The 20,940-nt window shown below is 37.0% G+C and overlaps 1 protein-coding gene across 1 annotated transcript in view; it reads right to left on the reverse strand.

Annotated features, from left to right (window-relative positions):
- Ryr2 (ryanodine receptor 2) overlaps positions 1–20,940 on the reverse strand; it is a 409,294-nt gene that overhangs the window by 49,674 nt on the left and 338,680 nt on the right. The window contains exons 83-89 of the mRNA XM_033761774.1: positions 20,208–20,287; positions 17,112–17,188; positions 15,823–15,896; positions 7,331–7,363; positions 6,068–6,148; positions 5,146–5,234; positions 3,046–3,174 (exon numbers count right to left, since the gene is read on the reverse strand). Of these exons, the coding sequence (XP_033617665.1) occupies positions 3,046–3,174; positions 5,146–5,234; positions 6,068–6,148; positions 7,331–7,363; positions 15,823–15,896; positions 17,112–17,188; positions 20,208–20,287 (563 nt within the window). The remainder of the gene's footprint in view (positions 1–3,045; positions 3,175–5,145; positions 5,235–6,067; positions 6,149–7,330; positions 7,364–15,822; positions 15,897–17,111; positions 17,189–20,207; positions 20,288–20,940) is intronic.

Raw genomic sequence — 20,940 nt, forward strand, 5'->3', positions numbered from 1 at the left:
AAAAAAAAAAAAAAAAAAAAAAGACAAGAGACCACTCTTCTGGACTAGTCTCCTGCACAGACCAGGCTAAAAATAAAACTGTGGTCGTACACAAGGTGACATGTCACCAAACTGAAAGTAAGCAGATTTCTCTGACCTACTGAGAAATCAGGAGAGAGACAACAGCCAAATTTCCCAAGTAGGTCTGTTTCAACTGGTAACATAATGGATTTCCCTCTGCTTTAATCTTTACAAGGAAAGGTAATCTGATGTGACCTGATGTTAACCAATCAGCTGTTCTTTTTCTATTCTGTCTCCTGGCCCTGTCTTAATAAGGAAACTAACCTTCAATGACCTCTCTGCTTCTTGATCCCTGTTTATGCCTTCAAACCTTCTCCAGAAAACCAACTTTTTTCTCTGTTCTGCTCTAGAAATATTTATCCTATTTTATAGAATTAAGCGTTGCCCAATTGTAGAATTGAAAGTAAAGCCAATTTAAGGCATTAAATGAAACCGCTGGATTTGATTTTTGACATCTTTTAAACCTAAAACACACTGAATGCACTTTCTCAGATTTGTTTAACCTTTGGGTCCTTGGCTTCTGGGAGCTGTTAATCAATCTGAAAAGGACAGGGCCCTCGTAAACAGCGCCTGCAGCATAGAAAACCTCTGTGAAGTGCTTGAAGGCAGAGAGGTCTCGCTTTTAGAGGGACCTGTGGTAAGGACACATAAAACTTTCTCTTTAATTACTTCATGGCCTTACTCTAGCAAACGTGATAAGATTCAAGCAATTCTTTTTATTTTTTTTCTTTTATTAAGACCAGGATTGCAATTTTATAGATCATTCCCTTTATTGTAATGCTTTCAGATCATTCCCTTGGATTTTCTACAGTTAGCAAACATTTGATTAAGAAAGCAATGCACAATGCTACAGTCTAAAAGGCAGTTCAAAACAAGCAGGAAGCTCTGATAAGCTTTTATTTATAGTACCAGTATTCATCAGGAAATACGATACTGAGGTAAGCTTTCTTAAATATATTTCTAAATGTGATGTGGTAACCTGGATTAGATCCTGGAATAGTAAAAGGACACTGGTGAGAAACCAGCAAAATCAAATAAAGCCTGCGATTTAGTTAATATGATTGTGTCAACGTTAATTTCTTAGTTTTGACAAATGTCAAGATTAGAGAAAGATGGGAGAGTCTTAAATAGAATCCCTCTGAATTATATCTTTCTGGCTTTTCTGATACACGAACTATTTCACCAGAGATTAAGTTATAGGAACGTCTCCTCCATAGGAAATAACGGGAGTTACAGTGAAGGAAGCACGGTTAGCCACGTCACCTTACCAGTTATCTTCAGCCACTTAGAAACCACTTTTCCAGTGACACATTCACCTACTAAAGAGCATGACAGTTCCGGGGATGCCACCAGCTTTAGATGACTTCAGGAATTTCACGCTTTAGGAGCTAAGAGCTGTTCACCTCTGGCTGAAAAATTATTCTTGCTTCCTTTGTAACCCAGAAACCACTTCACTAACTTTACAAAAACAGTGACATCGGTCAGACTCATGTAATCCAGACAGCACACATGAATGCTGTACTGACATTTTCCTAGTTACAGATTAGAATCCTAATGCAATAACGGAAGCCAGGCAGAGGAGACACGTGAATCTAAACGGGATGAAATCACTTCTTTTTGATTTTAAGGAAAACTTATTAGAGTCATCAAGTATGACTATTCCATCTTGAAAAGCTAACATAAAGATGTTCTTCCCCACCCAGGGAACAAGATCCTTCCAAGTTCTTGGATGAAACGTGAAAAGAGAGGGAGGCTAACCCCTGTCATTCTCATGCACGTCACTGTGGTGTCCACTTCACGTACACAAACAGCTGTCACTATGTGAGTCTCTTGGGATACAATCTGCTTTTTTTTCCCACTTAGTCTTTCTAACACTTACAAGATGATGTCTAGTTGAACAAAGCAAACTGTAAATTTTTCCCTGCTCTTTTATCTTATCACTAGGCACATCAAACACCAAAGGTGACTGACTGACTCCGTGTCATAAAAACAAAAGATAGACAAGAAAGATGACACATTTGAAGCTAAGAAACAGCCAAGTTTTTTGGGTTAGGAAGAAATAATTATATAAAACATTTTAGAGAATCTGAGATTAACATTAGAAATTTACCTTAAGGAGAAGATAAAATAAATAATCAATGTAAAATAAGATATATTCTCCATGGTATTTGAAATTTTATCTTTAACACACATACACAAATATAGTTTTCAAATATTCTCTACTAAGTTTCTATAAGATGTCCTCCTTATATAAAATGCTTATTATGGTTTGGGTCTAAAATGGCTCTCAAAGGCCAACTAATGAGATTTTGAGAAGAGAGTGAATCGTGAGGGCACTACCCTTAGCAACAGATGAAATTACCGATGGATTCCTAGCTGATTGGGCTGTCAGGAAGTGGGGCCATCTTGGAGGAAGGAGACCCTGGGGGCCTGCCTTAGAGGGCTGTAATCACTTTTACTCCACCACGCCTTCCACCATGTCCTGCCGCCATGACCGTGTTTCTGCCTCACCTCAGACCCAGAAACAGTGGAGCCAGCTAACCACGAAACCTCTGAAACTATGAGCCAAAATAAGTCATTCCCGCTCTGAGTTATTTTCCCCAAGTATTTCGTCACATCCACAGAAAGCTGATGAACATACTGTTATGAGAATGCGACACAAGCTAATTTTAACAGTTTGCCCCCACCTTTCCTTGTCCCTTTCTCCTCCCATTTTCTTCCATGATACAGTATTTACTGAACGTTTCGTGTCTCTGAGGAATTAATTAGATCTCAAGCTGCTTAACGGAGGCAATTCACTTCCTGTCAGTACAGACTTCATTCTAATATTTTAATTGATAACATCGATGAAGAGACAATAACAAGTCAATAGAAGACGTGGCAAAAAACTTTAGGCATCCTGCATTTTCCATGGAAGTCAATGCTAACCAGTTGACTCTTGCTTATTTTCCCCTCTTCAAATAGCTGAAATGTTTAAATGTTTACCTGAATATACTCCGTAAGAGTGTTAAAGACTTGTTTTGCTACTTGGATAGCTTTGGAGAAGTTCCGCTGTCCTTGTTCATCAATAACATCTTTCCCAGAGTAGTACCAATAGAAATCACTAATTGATTCCTGGAAAAAAAAAAAAAAGGGAGATGACAGTAGCATAAAGTTATCACTCATCTGCCCAGTCGTGGACTCTAGAAAGAAAAGTATTTTAAATAAGAGACATGATAATGAACAAAATCATCTGTGAAATAAATACCACTTGTTAACAATTTTCCTAAACATACAATACAGAAACCTCCTTCACAGGTATAACTTGAAAGAACTTGAAAGAAGACAAGCAGCAGAGAATTAAGCTTTAAAATGTACTTTGTCTCTAGATGACTTTGACTTCACAAACATAAAGATTCATCAAGACTAATGTATATTTCTCCGATGCACAGCTAGATGTTTAGAATGTGAGCTTAAAAATTAGACATCATGGGACAGCACGTTTTTGGTTACAGACATCCACCCTTGTTTTTCTCTAATAAAGTCAGCAACATTTCAGCCAGGATATTCCCTGACTTTACAGTTGCTCCTGCAGACAGGGGTTGGACAGCGTATAAACACTAACAACTGTGAGTGAACACCTAAATGCGATCAGTCTTTGCAAACAGACTACTTTCAACATTCGCTTACAGTTTGAAGTGATCTTCACTGGTTAAATGAATAACACAATTTAGCTGAATATGAAGAACTGAATTTTCAGATATTATTTCTAAAATCACATATATGTTCTCAGCAACACTGCTTGAAGGATTTTCTTAAAAGTAAACTTTCCCCTCTGTTAAGCTCTTAAGCCTTTGTTTTTGTTCGGTATGGGGACTGAACTCATGACTTTGTGCTTGTGAGGCAGGCGTGGTGCCACTGAGCTAAATCCTCGGCCCTTTAAACCTCTTTTTTAAATTAGTGCCTTTATATTCTCAAAGATTAAGGGGGAAAAATGAAAGACTGAATGTGTAGTATTTGTAATTAAAAAATTGTACCTGGCCTCTTTTATAAGTAAAACAAGAGAAATAAAATTTGTATGGGGATCTCATCATTTAAGAGGCCTATCAATCCAGATTCTGTTTAGCTAACACAAGAGATATTTTTTAACTAATGAGGTGTTGAGGTGACTATGAAACCAATGCATATCAGAATATTTCCAATATTTCCCCCAATTTATTTATCAACTATGGAAGGAGGAACACAATCTAAAAGTGCTATAAAAACAAAAATAAATCTAAAATACCATCAAGTTTAAAAATAGAGGAGAAAAAAATCTTAAAACCATAATGTTAAGTGAAATAAATCTGATGCACTTGGTTTTTAAGTAACATGCAAAATAAAAGAAGTAGGGAGATGGATGTTTTCTTCGAATAGGAAATGGATCAAGAGATGGATGGGTAACAGATAGTGTGAAATAGGAAGAAAAGGTCCAAAGAAGAAGGGGAAGGGGGATCGTGAGGGGTAGAGTAAAGGAAAAAAGGGAAAGAAAAACACGAGAACAAGATAAAAGGGATACAAAGACTTTGTAAATAGCAAGAGGTGGAGGAGTTGAATCGGGAGGGCAAGGGAATGGGGAAAACAATAAGAACCAAGATGCATCATGTAAAGGTACAAACTCCCAGTGATGAATGTGATCATACTGTACACCAAAAACGTACCAATAAACCTAATGAATAAAAGAAAAAGAGATGGAGGGAAGGAGGAAGAAGGGGGAAGGAGATGAAAACAGAATTGAGACACGGTACATACATGCACCGACTTCACAAAGAATATAATTATCATATACTGCAAACATGACCTAACAGAAAAAACAAAAACTGAAAAAAACCCTACGCATAGGAACAAATAAAAGAGCAAAAGTAGCAACCAGGATTAGAGGCACAGACAGTAACAGGAGTCTTGCCCCAAGATGACTGGACAGACTGTGAATAAAGACAAAATATCTCAAAAATTATACCAAGTCATAAACACAAACACATTAAAGCAAGGTGTCAGTTGAATGACACTGCCACACTGTCTCAACTGCCCCCCCTGGGGTTTGTGAGGACACACAAGCCAACTCACCTGCACTCTCAGCAGGTAGTCCACAGTAGAGATGATGATATTGACCGTCATGTTATTGCCAGTCTGAGTTCTCAGATAATTTTGAAAATCTACGAAAGACAGTAAGATGTTCTTAAGGCTCACTCAAAAATCTGATATAAGTTGACTTGAATAATTCTGAAAATGTGTGATGATGTCTGACCACAAAATCACTGTAGCTAGGGACAAAGTTTTACCTTGATAGTTTTAATATGAAACAGCTGACATTTTCAATGGTGAAAAGTGAATGATATACCCCCTAAAGCACACACAGGTATTCACAGGATACTAATGTTTGGTGTTTGTTTTCTGTTTTAGAGCTGGAGACTGAACTGAAGGAATGCTGTGCTACTACAACCCCAGCCCTTCTTAGTTTGTTAACAGGCTCTCACTACGTTACCCAGACTGGTCTCAAACTTGGGATCTTTCTGTCTCATGCTCCCAAGTAAAGAAGATTATGATGTGGGGTTGTGTGCTGCTTATTATTTCTTTATTCCTGGTTCTAGGGCTCTACAAGCCTTGCAGAGAGCCAGAGCAGCCAGATGTATAAACAGTGAATGGAAGCACATTAAATAATACAATGAAGTGTACTCCCGAGGTAACGAGAAAGTTACGAAAGACAGAAACTTCAACACTACTCTAAATATCTGTGTGTCTTTTCCATTTCTCACCCGTCTTCTCTAACATAAGAACTGGTAAGAACCAAATGAAGCAGCTATGCAAAAACTCCGGAAGCAGCAAAATCACGTGTAAAATGGGTTGGTGCCCACCGTACACAAAATACCGTTAAAGGACTATTTCCTGACGCAAGAACTAAAGCATCACTGGCACTGAGAGGCGCTCGCTGTCACTGGCTGCAAACATTCATTCCTTGGTACCATCATCCGGGGTCGGGCTCACGAACCTGAGTTGTGACCCTCACAGAGCAGCTGCAGGAACCGGAAGAGGTCACAGGTGAACTCATCATCCTGCAAAACCTTCTCTCCTGCGGGAAGCACAGAGGGGTGAACACGACCACCAGTTAGGCCCCGCCCATTTATCCCTGCCTCCATCCCCTGCAGGCCCACGGAGCCGCTAGCATCGTTCTGCACCCAGAGCAGTCACAAGTCATAACCGCTTTTCTATCTGAAGCTCCTGAGAGCATGCGCTTGGCAGATCGATGTACTTTTTCTTTGTAAGAAAAGAACATTTGAATCGTAAAACTCAGCTTTCTCTCTGTTAAAAGTAGCAGCATGGGTATGGCAACATTTTACAAATGACCTGGAGGTTTAAACTGTTCTGTCTTCCCTTTTTTCTTGTTTTGGGAAAGATGTGTATGGAAATAATCTGTGCATCTCTTATAAATGTTAAACTTGCTTTCTTCCCAGGGGATGACCAAACGAATCAATACAAATCCTTTAATGCATCCATAAAAGAGCGCCAACGGGTGCCTTTATGAAACAATAATTAAAGGATTCTCATGAAATGGTAGGGCCCTAGGAAATGTTTATTAATTCACTATTCATCAGCTTGTCTGCTGGCTAAAAAAAAAGTAAAGAACTCAGAAGTCTAAGATAACAACAAGACTTCTGGAATATTTACAGAGGAGGGGGAGCTACCAGGCAGACTTTCTTCTAAAATAACAAACCAAAAGAAAAACTTTGATGGCTTTGCTGTGACAGCTAAACTTAAAAAAAAAAAAAAAAAAAGTTAAAAGAAGGATAGTCTATTGTCAGGAAAGCCGCCCTGCTTGTCAAAAGCTAAAAATATTTGAGGGGCACAGATGAAGTATCAGCAAAGGGATTGAGTGATTCACCTACATTCCAATTTCACTGCAATTTGACCACAATTGACTTTGAAAGCAAAAACACAAGGAAAGAAACAAACACAAAACAGCACGACACAAATGAAAGTTGATTTTTTGGAAAAGTGTCAGTGAAAACAAAACTTCAATGTTATGAGTGTCTGCTCTGGAATTTAAATGTGTTTAGAAAGCAAAATAACCAAAACAATGCCAGTTAGCCATAGAATGAATACGCATATGTTTTGTTTTGTTTTTTTTTTACAAAAAATAACTTTTCACAGACTGATAATACTTTGGGCTAAGAAAGAAAACTATGGAATGGTCATGTGTTTACTTTAACTAAAATGATGGATGATCATAATGACAGAGAGCTGATGGACTTACCAGTCCGCAGTCTGTGACTTTCAAAGTGAGAGGCTTCATATAATGGTAGGGTTAGGAAGCAAAACCATTTTGATAACTAATATAAACATTAAAAAAAGTACATAAAATCACTGTACTCATTTCCCTGTTAGCCCACAAGATACGCTATTTGGTGACCAGGCTACCATCACCAAGTATACAAATCAGACACAGTGGCAAGTTCAAGGGTAAAAGGTACAATTGTTTTGCATCTCTGTACATGGCTGATAAGTCCATTCCTCAGTGGTTAAATTCATGACAGGATAAGAAAGAAATGGAGAAAAGTTTAGGCTGATAAGCAGATTAAACTCTTCATTGATGGCAGTATCATTTTCATGAGCCATTAAAATCAGAAGACTGTGTTAAAATGATATTTAAGTCAAAATATAATTACCTAATTATACTGAATTATTGATTCTTTCCCTGTGAGCTCACCCACAATGTATTTTCCAGAAAATTGAATCATGTTTATATATATCCAATGTTTACCTATATCCAATGTGAAATAACTTTTGTAGAAGCATTCAGAAAAATTAACAATGAGAGAAATATACAGTCTACCCGTGTGCCTAACAATGCTCTGCATGATACAAAATGATTTTTAACACAAGGTTTTATTTATTATGGGCACACACAGTATTATCTTGAATGTAAATTGAAACATACAAGGAACTTCACTTTCATAGACACATTGCACACAGCAGAACAATAAGGAGGGAAGGTCGGGAAGGGGCTCAGTCCAGCCTTCATTTACCATCGGGGGACAGCAGGTGTGAACTGAGAGCCGAGTGCTTAACGAACACATTATCATCAGATTAAAATGCTGCCATTGCCCATGCTGCAAGGAAGTGGTCCAGTAACAGAGATGGAGGATGGCTTTATGTCTGCACAAGGTACAGGAGCAACGGTCTACTTTGTGATGTATGCAACAGAAATTCCACTGGGAGATGGGAACTAAGATTAATAACAAATAACGAAATGGAGTATCGTGTAGTTGAAAGTGCTCTTACACTCTTAAAGTATTATTTGTAATAGTTGCATGAGATATCTCATACTGGAAAATGGGAAATTATTTCAATATTGTAGCTTATGATGAATGCATTCTTTGAGCTTTGATTCTCTCTTCTATAAATGAGGATAACGTGTACCCTGCAACTGGCTCTTCATAATCAGTGGTATAAATTGTGAAAAGGCTAATATATTAGAGGCAGTGACAATAACACTAAAAAATGCCTAGCTTATAAATATAACTATCTAACTGGATTGTGTTTATATTTTCCGAAAAACACCTGAGTTTTAATGAAAAAAAACATGCACGAATTATAAATTTCCACTTGGAAATAGTGCTTGGTAGATCTTATTTAAGCTAACTACGAAAGAGTAAGCCCCAGTTTAGAGATCTAATAAAGTTAACACACTTTTAAAGGCCACTATTCTACTCACAACTGGTTTGTCTAACGAGAAAATTATACAAGTATCTGCTTAATTTCAACAACACATTTGGGTGTGTGTGTACAGGGATTATTCGGAAAACACTCATGAACATAGTTTGAAGTTTTCAGCCTATTCTCCAGATAAAGCTTTGTTCAATCTCTAATGATTACTGTTGGGTATTAATTGTCAACACTTACTAATAAAAATTTAAGGCATAAATAATATTACCTGGTATGCACTTTTAAAAATGATAAAGATCACTCGGGATTTAGCTCAGTGGTGCCACTGCCTGCCTCACAAGTGCAAGGTCCTGAGTTTGACACCCCCACCCCGCTACCAAATAAATAAGTGAATAAATAAGATAAAGATTATAAGGCTAATTACTGTTTTCCTTATTGGGAGGTCTTGTCATGTCAGTATCTCTAATAACGCAGAGATAAAAGGGTGAGTGCATAAAACGTAACACTGGCTACGCCAAAGAATGCCCTATGATTTATTGTTAAATATGACTCAAATTGTACCACTGTTGTAGAGATCATTCTGACTAATGATCTTTAAAGGATACAAACTATCTATTTTGAGCAACAGCAAAACCAAAGAACTCTAAAGATGTTTTTAAATAATGTAAAGTCAGGTAGTTTGTTGCCCGGTGGGTAGTTTTAAAATCACTATTTAAATGGTTGAATTCTTTAATTATATCACAATTCAACTAACACAGACAAAATTTTTAGAGCAGACTCAAAGCATCCAGGGGTTACAATGAGCTATTGTACTGCATATATCACCGCTGCTTTGGGGGTTTACAATAATCCTGCAAATTGGGTAAATATAATCCCATTTTGTGGTACAGGACACAAGGGGGAAATTAAGTAACTCAATTAATGACATACAGCTCTTCACTGGTAAAGGAGTTGATTCTAGCGAACGTCAATAAGCTTTCACTGCATCTCCTCGGTGCCAGCAGCTTATGCAGTGAACAGTCTCTAACCTACCGAAGTTCCAGACCAATGGGAGAGAAAGGCAGGAAGGAAATAATTTCCGTATTATGTGGTCTTTCTAAATCTGGTAGGCCATAGTTCTAAACTTTGTAAAGTTAGTATCAATAAGCAATAAAATATTTGATCAAAATCATTATATGCTCTATATGTTCTTTAAATTGTAAACTCATACTTGTTTATAGCAATTTTAGAAAGAAAAAAAATTAAATATACATAAGGAAGTCAGTCCAACTCTCTGAGCCTTGGTTTCATCATTTTGGCAGTTAATAAAGTTCTGACCTCCTTACTTCATAAACTGTAGTATCATATAAGTTCAAACAGATCTGCAAAGCACAAAAGAAATAAGTGTAAAGTTCCTTTGCTGTGAAGTCATAGGTCAAATGACCTAAATTTTTAAAAGGTACTGTTTCAAGAGGTTGTTGGTAAGGCAACCTGTAAATTCCAGGGTGCAATTATTTAAATATAATTAACAGCTGAGCATGGTGGCACACGCCTATAATCCCAGCACTCAGGAGGCTGAGGCAGGAGGATCGCTGTGAGTTTGAGACCAGCCTGGGCTACATAGTGAGTTCCAGGGCAGTCTCAACTATATAGTAAGACCTTGTCTCAAAAACAAAAACAAAAACAAATGAATAAATAAATATAATTAACAACCTGACACACTGTAAACAATGCATTTCTACTTCAGATCCCAAGACAAATGAAATGACCACTATGTGATATAAATTAGGCATGTTCCACGTACAAAATGATTAAAGTGTCTTCTATGACTTAAATTAATTAAAGCACCTATCGAGGAAAAGTCCCTCTGCTTTCCAAAGTGACTTGCAGATTGCTTTTCTTACAGCTGGAGTGTGCATCTCTCAGCTTCCATTACTCTCTGGTCCTCACTACCCTCCACTCTTGCATGCATCACCAGCATCCTAAGTGACTTTCTTGCCTTTAGGCTATGAAACTGGCTTCCTCACAGCTTCCCTACTGCCATGGAGGCAATAGTGTTGGTCACTCTCGTTGTAGGACTCAAGTTTTCTTTATTGCAGGGGCATTACAGAGAAATGAGAAAGCTATGCATTTTCATGTTAGTGTAGTCTATCAAAGACATTCTTCCAACAGCAGAGGTTAGGACATTAATTCCAGGTGGATTGTTTAACCCATACATAATATCACTTGAATGTTACTTATTTAAGGACTTGCCATGGTCCCAGAGAAAAAGTATAAAATTCTTGGCAGGACAGAGAGAGTCCCTTGTGGCCTCTCACCAACTATCTTTCTACCTTCTAGTCTGATCTCCTTTCAACTACACCACGTTAATGACTGTTCTCTGCCATGCTTTCTATCCTGAACTTTTGCACCTGCTTCTTCTTGCCATTAGAAAGTCTTTGCTTTTCTTATCTACCAGAGAGATGTGCACCTAATTCAGGTCAAAAGTTACCACTACTATGCTGTGCTAGGCACACTTCTGGCAGTTAAATGCTCCCACACATGTAGTTCTATGTGTGTAAGAGCACAATGCTCCATGTGAGAGAACTTGCACACATAGAGCATTGTTGTCAAGTTTGGTGTTTACTAATCTATCTACATACCGCTAAGCTCCAAAGGCACTGCCAATGCCAAGGACATAATCCATCCCATACTAGCTACTCAGAGTTCAATGAGTGTGTTAAAGTTTAAAATTTGTGTCAAGCTATTTAGAAAACTTATTTGGTGCCAGTATCCAATATCACAGACATTCTTTAAAGAGTTTACACATAACAGTAGACTACACTTGTGAAAGTATTCTGAAAAATTTGGGGGGAAAGATAGCCAATCGATAACATAGCAATAAAAGCTATAACAAGAAGTTAGGGTGGCCAATATTTAAGGATGAATTAAAATTTAATCTTTGTTTCAATTTCATGTAGATTTGATGAAGTCACTATACATATATCGATAAGAACCTTGGCATAACACATCATCAGATATAGATGGAAATTTGGGGAAGGTTGACTTGTAGTTAAGGCTTTAGATAAGATTTTAAAAATCAGATCAATTTATGGATTCAGATCAACTTTAAGAATTTATCTTGCCCATGGAATCTAGGACTGCCACTAAATGATCAAAAAGAAAATGTAATATCTATATTCTAAGAATTGTGAGAGAAGGAAAAGTTGCACTTTCAAGTTCATAATGATCTGGTAATGAGGTTAACTAAATGGTTCTAATAAAAACAAATTAAAAGTCCAAGGGTGGAATGAAATTTTAACTATTCATATAGGTCACTGAACTTCACTGTATCATTTTTAAAAGCCCTACACGAATATAAGCTATATAGAGAGGACAACACTGAGCGCAACACAAATCCAACAAACACCTTTGCTGAAGAAACTTTTTTTTTTAAACAAGTGGAGGTCCGGGCCTTTGTTGAAAGGGGGACAATTTACTGAGGAGGGACAGAGACACAGGCAGAACTTACATGCTAATAACAGGAGTAGAAAAAAGAATATAAATCATTTGTCTGAAATTTTTATACACATGCCTTAAGGAAACACAAATATATAGTTCCTAATGGTATCTCAATACCAGATTATGAAAAGCATTGTAATCGTAAAAAGTTCAAAAGTGATTTTGAAACTTCAATAGTACGTGCAAAAATCGGCAACAGATTGGGATCCTGGAAGGGTGCAAAGAACAATCAATCAAAGGGCAAAAAGTACTATCCACAAAGCTGGACATAAAACCAAGCCCCGAGGAATATGAAAAAATGCGGGAAAAGTGACTGGGATCAGGAACTCAGCAAACCAAACAGTGAGAGGCTGGATATGTACATGTATCCACCTTGGCCCTGCCACTGAGCCGTGTGATACAGGACAAGCCAGGTGACCTCAATCTCCTTATCTACAAAATCCAGGCTACAGCCAACTCATGGGATGGTTGTGGTGATCGAAAATTTTCCTATACTCAAGCTTATACATTTTCTATGACTATGCAGTTGCCATATCATCCTCATGAGAAAGAGATTTAGCCTAATAAAGATAGTGGGTAGGGACGGAGATTGAGATCTACCAAATTATTGACTCCATGCTAAACCTATGCTATCAAGCCTGTGAAGCAAGTATCTGTATTAGTCACAAATATAGGGTCTTCATTCTTTTCCATGCCTTACAAGGAAGATGATGAGTTTTCTTTGTCCTGTGAGAACATGAGCTTCTCTTAATTTTCATAGAATTTTAAGCAAAAGAATGAACTCATAACCAAACATCTTAAAACATGCCTAAAGAGTGTCAGCACAGGTGCTTTTAGAGCAAAGTGAGAAATGGTATAATATTAATAGAGCTAATGAGTTACTTTGCTTGTTCTCCTAATGCGTCTCCTGATTAAGCTCAGTGCCTACATTCAGAAAGCACAATTTAATCTTGAAGGTCTCGACATACTAGACCCCATTAAAAAATCTCATCCCTTCTTTACTATCACTGCCTGGTGCATGTCGGAGAAGCGACTTGGAAACATGAATGAAATTTTTGGCTACCATATTAATTTAAGGAGTTCAGAGCGGCTACTGTTTCCGGTTGTTTGGATTTACTCTCAAGAATGAAGATTAGCTTCTATGCTGAAGCATTGTCGATGTGCGATGTTTTCAAAAGAATAGAGAAAAACCTTGGAGAGACAGAGGAAGACCAATATGTGGAAGGCAGCTAGAAGAGCACACTTAGCTGGGGACGGGTCACTTTGGCCTGGCACTGATTGCCATGCGCCTCAGTACAGCCATAAAGCCACATAAAGACAGATGCACCACAGGTGGACAAAACACACATTCTAGGCTCTCTTCATTCACACAGCAACTGCAAATGCTGGGACCACCAGGAACTTTTGTAAATCAGAGAAACACAGCAACATAATCCACAAATGTAATTTAAATACCTGTGGCCCCTTCGTATCTAATATATTAACAACTGTACATCTTCACAGAAAGCAAAAGAGCAGGGAAAAGCTAGCTATGTAAATGTAAAAACACAGGATGCATAATGATAAAAATTAAATGATCTACTTATTAAAACAGACGACAAAAGGAAAAACAAAGCACAAAAACTATCACTACAGAGTCTATACACAAAGCTAACCACAAAAAAGAGCAAATAAACAAAAGGCAGTTCACTTTTAATAATTACCGCGCTCATGAGTGATGACTGAGAAAGGACAGTACATTTAAGGTAGTCGAAAGAAAAGGAAACGGGAAAAAGAAAGAAGTTGAGATTTTGCTTTCGCTTTTCTGTTTGTAAGGAAATAAAATACAAAATGTGTCAAGCATTTTGGGTAATTATTTTTATGTGTATCAAAAGAGAATACACAAATTAAAGTAACAACATCCTATCGAGAGACGTAAATAATTTTCACATTAAAATGGTCCTTCTTCAAAACATTGTTTCCGATTTGTGAGTCAAAAAATCATTATCCCAATGGATATCTGGGCCAACAAAGGCTAAAAGGTTGGCTATTATTTCTTTGAGGAAACTGATAGTAACAATGTTTGAGAACTAGTACTGGGAATTTGTTCAGACGCTTGGAACATTAGGTAATAAGTATAGGGAAAAATGAAACAGATTTCTAGTTCTAAGACAGGGAAGTCAGATTCTAGACACAGAATTCATTCAGTCTTAGGCATTTTACAGCTAGAAAAGTCCTGGATTCCAGAAAGGGAAAAGCCAACGAGTTGACTTGTCCTAAGGTCTGTAGTGGTCATGGGCTCTCCAGACGGAGCCTTACTTTAGGCAAGATAACCTAAGAGAGTTCAGAGTGGTACTGGTGATTTTTCTTGGACTTAGTTCACTTGCTTAAGGAAGCATATGAACTGTATTTGATGACTGTACCTATGTATTCAAATGTCACCCAAAAAATAAAGTCATACAGGAGTCACGTATAGGTTACAGCACATATAAGTGATACATTTTAAAATACAATAAGGAATAAGCAGTTCTTTTTTCTATTTGTGAAAATAACAATACACAGATAAAAAGATTACTCAATTCTAAAAATTTTCAGAAGAGCCAGCAAAGATTAAAAAAGAGAAAATTTATTTTTTGAAATAAGTTCAGTCTAATAAAGCACCTAATGTTCCAAAACTATTTTACTGACTGACAAAATGACAAGTCCAAATCAGACGAAACAAAATAAATGAACAAATGGGCCTCACTAAAACTAGTTTTAAAAAAATCAGACATGAGAGTAAAACTAATTACAACAAAAAATATTGAAGATAATTTTTTCCTAATAAATATCCCTAAAATGAATAAGGAACATTAATTCTGCTTTTCATATAGTATGTGCTTAACTTCCTAGTTTATACCCACATCTGTGTACAGAGAGGAAAATTCTAAGATGGTATGAATCATTATTTTTGCACACATGTAAACAAAGCAATCCAAATTATTTAAAAACAAAAAAAACTTTTCTAACTTTTTTCATCCAATAATCTGAACAGGCAAAGACATTAGATATGTAAGTGAGAAGCAGAGTTTAGAAAGGTAGGAGGTAGGACTAGTGGTGAGTTGTTACTACCTCAGAAGAGAAAAATCTGAGCCTGAAGTTTTACAAAAGTAGCCAAAGAAAGTCAAACACTCTTTACTTTGGTCCATTTTTGTGCCATGTGTCATCCCTGTTTTTTGTTTTTTTGGTACCGGGCATCGAACTCCGGACCTTGAGCTTGTGGGGAAGGCGGCAGAACCACTGAGCGAAATCCCCAGCCCTGTGCCATATGATTTAACATATACTTCTCTAATAAGGGGACTTCATCTCTTATTAGACCTTTAACTCTTTTTAAAAATCCAACTAGGGAAAAGAATGACGAAAGTATGGCTGAGACAAAAAAAAGAAAAAAAGCCAATGGCTAAAGTAGAATATTAGTTTTTGGGTGTGACCTGGGTAATGTTCAGCTGTGAACTTTCAAGTGGCCCTAAATTTATCAATTTTAAAACAAACTTGAATGGCCCTGCTTGAAAAGGTAACTAACAATGCACTTCTTTCAGGGAAGAAGGCTGCAGGGATCCTTTTAACGTAAGTGATTAATACCTGATCCTTCCTCTGTCACCATCCCAAGTCCTTCAGCTTTGTTCTGCCGCTCAAATGCATTTAGGTCAAGGACACTGCAATAACAAGGAGGAAAAATAAGGTTTTATAGGATCAATAGGATGATTTCTTTGTGCAGAAGAGCAAACGTCTAAACACCGTGTGTCTGAAAATGTGAGCACCATGTCGGCGTACATTAAAACCATGGCCCAATCCCATGTTTCCGGACTGCAACAGTTTCCTTATAGTAGATCAGCCTCTTCTCAGGGGCTACACTGAAAATATCCACGTCGAAGTCAAATGCAAAGTTCACACGTTTTAGCTTGGGAAGACACACCAAAGTCAGAGATAGGCAGAAATATAATTATAGCAATCTTGTTCCTGCAGTTGAAAAAGCTTATTCCACTAAGTCTGTATCATGTTCCTTAGTGGCATGCTACCTGAGTGACTTTAAATACTGAAAAATGAAAATGATGGTCACAAATTAGTAGTTACCAACTGCTTCTCAGAAAAAATGAGAAATGCCTTACAAGGTCCCAACTAAAACTCAATAGAACTTTCTTTTGTTCTTCTTTAAATTCATGTATGCAGAATATATATCCTAACTCTGCAAGGTCCTGATTTAGCCACAGGGAGAACTATTTTCAGGATATTAACAACACTAAATTGGTAATCAGAGTATCACTACATGTTAAAAACAAGAGAGGAAACAAGACATTGCCCATTGTCCCATTTTAAAGTGTTTTTCACGATCAAAAATCTTTGTATAAAGAAGATGTGATTTTTCTATAAAAAGGAGTACTATTCAGCCATAAAGAATGAGAAAATAGAAACATTTATAGCTGAATGGATGCACATTGAGGCCATACTCTTAAGTGAAATAAATAGGACACACTTGAGTAAATACCAAATCGTTTCTCTGGTTTGAGAAACTAAAGGTGTAGATAAGGTTCAAATGGTACAACTGGGAGGGTAAAATAGGAAGAAAAAGACTAAAGGGGAAGTGGGAAGGGGAGGGGAAAGGAAATAAGGGAGAAGTAAAAGTGTGGGAAAAAATGAAAAAATGGAAACAAAGTCTTAGTAAATACGGAAGGGTGAAGGGGGTGAAGGGAGGGCAGGGAGATGGGGAAAAAACAAGAACCAAGACACATCATGTGAAGGTACAGGATCCCAGTAATAAATGTAACTGCATTGTTTGCTTTAAATGCACCAATAAACTTAATGGAAAAAAAAATTGTCCACAGTGTTGAGCAAATCCTTTGAAATCTACAGAAGGCACAGCAGGGCCTTACCTGCAGGACTGCATCAGGCCAGCCAGGCTCTGGAAGAAACCCACATCCTTCTTCTCCTTGAGGTAATCAAGCATTTTCTGCAGAAACAGATGAGCCAGCCACATGGACAATTAACACAATTTTTTGTTAAATAATATATAACCAAAACATATTACTTTGGAGCAAAGGTAAAAATAATACCCAGAGTATACAAATGCTATTAATGTTATCCTAAGCATGAAGGAGCAACAAGCACGTCTAAGCAAAACCGCCTGCACATTTCTAGGTGCAGTAATAAAATGTAACTGGAACGAGGGAGCTGTTTTCACATCACCGTGAGCACCATAAATATGGGGGAGGGGAACCAGGAATTATTTTCCTGTCTCTCCTTAAGCCTTTAGAGATGTAGGCACTTGTGCAAGTAAAGAGGAGGCAGGTCCACTGGCTGCCATCCACAGATTTCCAGGTAGAAGGTGAGCCCTTAAATAGCATTACAGGATGAGAGTCGAGACTATTCTATGCAGATGTGATAGCCAGGTACTCGGTTTCTGCTATCATAGTCTCTAAATCTAAAGGATGGTAAGAGTCAGTGTTCTATGAAATTTTTCTCCTCTTCTCTCAGGGTGGTGCCCAGAATCTGTAATTAATATTTTGGTTAAACTCCAACATAAAATAATGCTAAAGCCACACATAGCTCTATTATGTTTTTTCAGCTTTAGGATAGTGCAACTATGATATATATTTTGTACAAATCAAGCTTTGAGTTTTGGATTTGATCCTTTTCTGAGCTGGCAATACACAAATGAGACTATCTCCTGATGCTGTGTCTCAGCAGTGAGTCACATGTCTATCAGCCACATGATCCCAAGGGGAAACAACCCATACACTATAGTGTGGGATGCTGCTAAGCTATGATGTTCTACAGCAGAGGTATAACAGATGCATTTTCACTCAGTATGTTTCAATTATGAGTTATCAGACACAACCACAATGAAACTCTAGGAGTATCTGTACATAGAGGATAACAGAGCAAAGGCTTGAAGGAAATAAAGATTCTACTTTCCCAATTTGTGTTTGTGTATGTGGGGGGTACTGGGGATTGAAGTCAGGGCCTGCACACTGAGCTGTGTTTCCAGACTTTTTTTATTTTTTATTTTGAGGCAGAGTCTCATTGTCTCAGGCTGAGCTAGAACTTTTAATCCTCCTGCCTCAGCATCCCAGATTGCTGAGAATTCAGATGCAAGTCACCATGCCCAGCTTCTCCTTATCTTTATTGGAGGAGAATAATTCCAATTATCAGTGCAATTCTAATTAGGGCTCAGCTAAGCAACCTAAAAATATTTTAGTAACATTTTTCAGAAATCAGAGGCAAATGTAATATAAACTATATAAAGGCTATACATGGTATATAAACACATATATAGTCACATATAGAGTTTATGTATGTATATACACACATGTACATATTTGTACCCATATATACAAAGACATAAAGTACATGGCCATTTGGGAGGGTGATAACTTGTCTACGAAAAAATGAAGGACATTAACTGTTGATTTTTTTTAAGAAAAATCATGTAATCACTATAGAAATAGAATAATCTGACCACTCTGCCAGTTTCCAAAGGCACACCTCCTTAGTTTGATATACGGATGGTCAGAGAGTGTTTCGTACTTCAATACAAGAACCATTTGTAAATGTTCCACATCACTGGTCATTCAAGAGATGCAGATGAAAACAACATTGAGATTCCACCTCACCCCACAAAGAATGGCTGCTAAAAAGAAATCACTCAATAACAAATGTTGGCAGGGTTGTGGGGAGAAAAGAACCCTTCTCCATTGTTGGTAGGAGTGCAGACTGGTGCAACCACTATGGAAATCAATATGGAGATACCTCAAACAACTAGGATTGGAAATCCCATTTGACCTAGCTATTATTCCCCTGCTGGTTATCTTTCCAGAAGAATTAAAAGAATCATACCAGAGTGATATATGCACACCCATGTTTATAGCAGCACAGTTTGTAATAGCTAAAACTTGGAAACAGCCTCTTTGCCCATCAGTTGGAGACTGGATAAAAAAGATGTGTTTTTCTATAAAATGGAATACTACTCAGCCATAAAGAATGAGACATTAGATTCATTCACCGAAAAATGGATACATTTTGAGGCTATACTCCTAAGTGAAATAAATAAGTCACACATGTGTAAATACCGAATAGTTTCTCTGGTGTGAATAAACTATAATAGTACATAAGATCCTAGTGAGATAACTGTCATTGTGAAATGGGAAGAAAAGGGCTAAAGGTATAGGGAAAGTGGGAAGGATAGGGGAAAGGTAATAAGGGAAAAATATAATAAAATGAAACAATGGAAATAAAGTGTTTGTAAATGGGGAGGAGAGGGTGTCTGGATAAAAAAGATGTGTTTTTCTATAAAATGGAATACTACTCAGCCATAAAGAATGAGACATTAGATTCATTCACCGAAAAATGGATACATTTTGAGGCTATACTCCTAAGTGAAATAAATAAGTCACACATGTGTAAATACCGAATAGTTTCTCTGGTGTGAATAAACTATAATAGTACATAAGATCCTAGTGAGATAACTGTCATTGTGAAATGGGAAGAAAAGGGCTAAAGGTATAGGGAAAGTGGGAAGGATAGGGGAAAGGTAATAAGGGAAAAATATAATAAAATGAAACAATGGAAATAAAGTGTTTGTAAATGGGGAGAGGAGGAGGAGGTGAAGGGAGGGCAGGGACAAGGGGAAAAAATGAGAACCAAGACCTGTCATGTAAAGGTACAAGATCCCAATGATGAATGTAACTGTGCTGTATACCTAAAATGTACCAATAAACTCAATGAAGAAAAAAAAAAAAGAACCATTTGTCACAGTAAAAGATCACATTTAGATTAATGTTTTGAATGTTTGGAAACCATTTTCTGCTCTGGCTTCTAAAGCTAGCCCACAGTTACTTTTTCCTTCCCTTGTTCTCTCTAGGTAATAGTGGTAAATGAAACAGAGACATATTTTACGTAAAGAAAAAAATTTGCAGTTCTTTTCCTATTTGTTTGAAAGGTACATTGTGCAAATTTCTTAAAGGTATTACCTGCTGTACTGTAGAATTTCCACCATTTAAAATAGCAATTCCAAGTTTCAAAGTAGCAGCTACCATTGGTCCAGTTTCACCTTCAAAATATTAAAAAATAGCATTCCTCAAAGGTGTATTTTAAAATTATTATTACCTACTATAATTCTGTGTAATTGTGGAGATAGACCGACTTATGTACCAAAACTACTAAAACAATAACTATGCATATTTTGCCATCAACAACCTTACTATAGTCTGTAAAATATATTCAAGATTTTAAACTACATGAAGACAGAAAAATAGGAAGAACAACTGATTTTGAAATGCTGAGACCTAAAATTATTAAGATTCAAAAGTACCCATATTTATTAAAATAATACTAAAATAAATATTGACTACTTCAAACTTTCTTCAAGGAAAACTTCTCTGCCTCATTGGACAATATTGTATTTTAAATCATCACTTTTAATAGGTGGGTAGTTTGGCTTTATTAGGATGACTATACTCAACATTAAGTTATTCAGATAATGACATTTTAAAATCTAACCATCTGTGTGTCATTTAGTATACTATGTTTTATTTTACAATATTCATCTCTACTTCGAAATAATTCCCGTACTTTAGGAGAAGGGGACTTAATAACAGAGTGTACCAATTTTACTTTTTCAATTCACCAAAAATGACATTAAAATATTTTCATAAAGAAGGTATTATTAATGTAGGAAAAATCATCTTGAAATGGCTACCTACT

The sequence above is a fragment of the Fukomys damarensis genome, unplaced genomic scaffold (assembly GCF_012274545.1).
Source record: "Fukomys damarensis isolate Sample0158 unplaced genomic scaffold, DMR_v1.0_HiC HiC_scaffold_10, whole genome shotgun sequence".
Taxonomy (NCBI): Eukaryota; Metazoa; Chordata; class Mammalia; order Rodentia; family Bathyergidae; genus Fukomys; species Fukomys damarensis.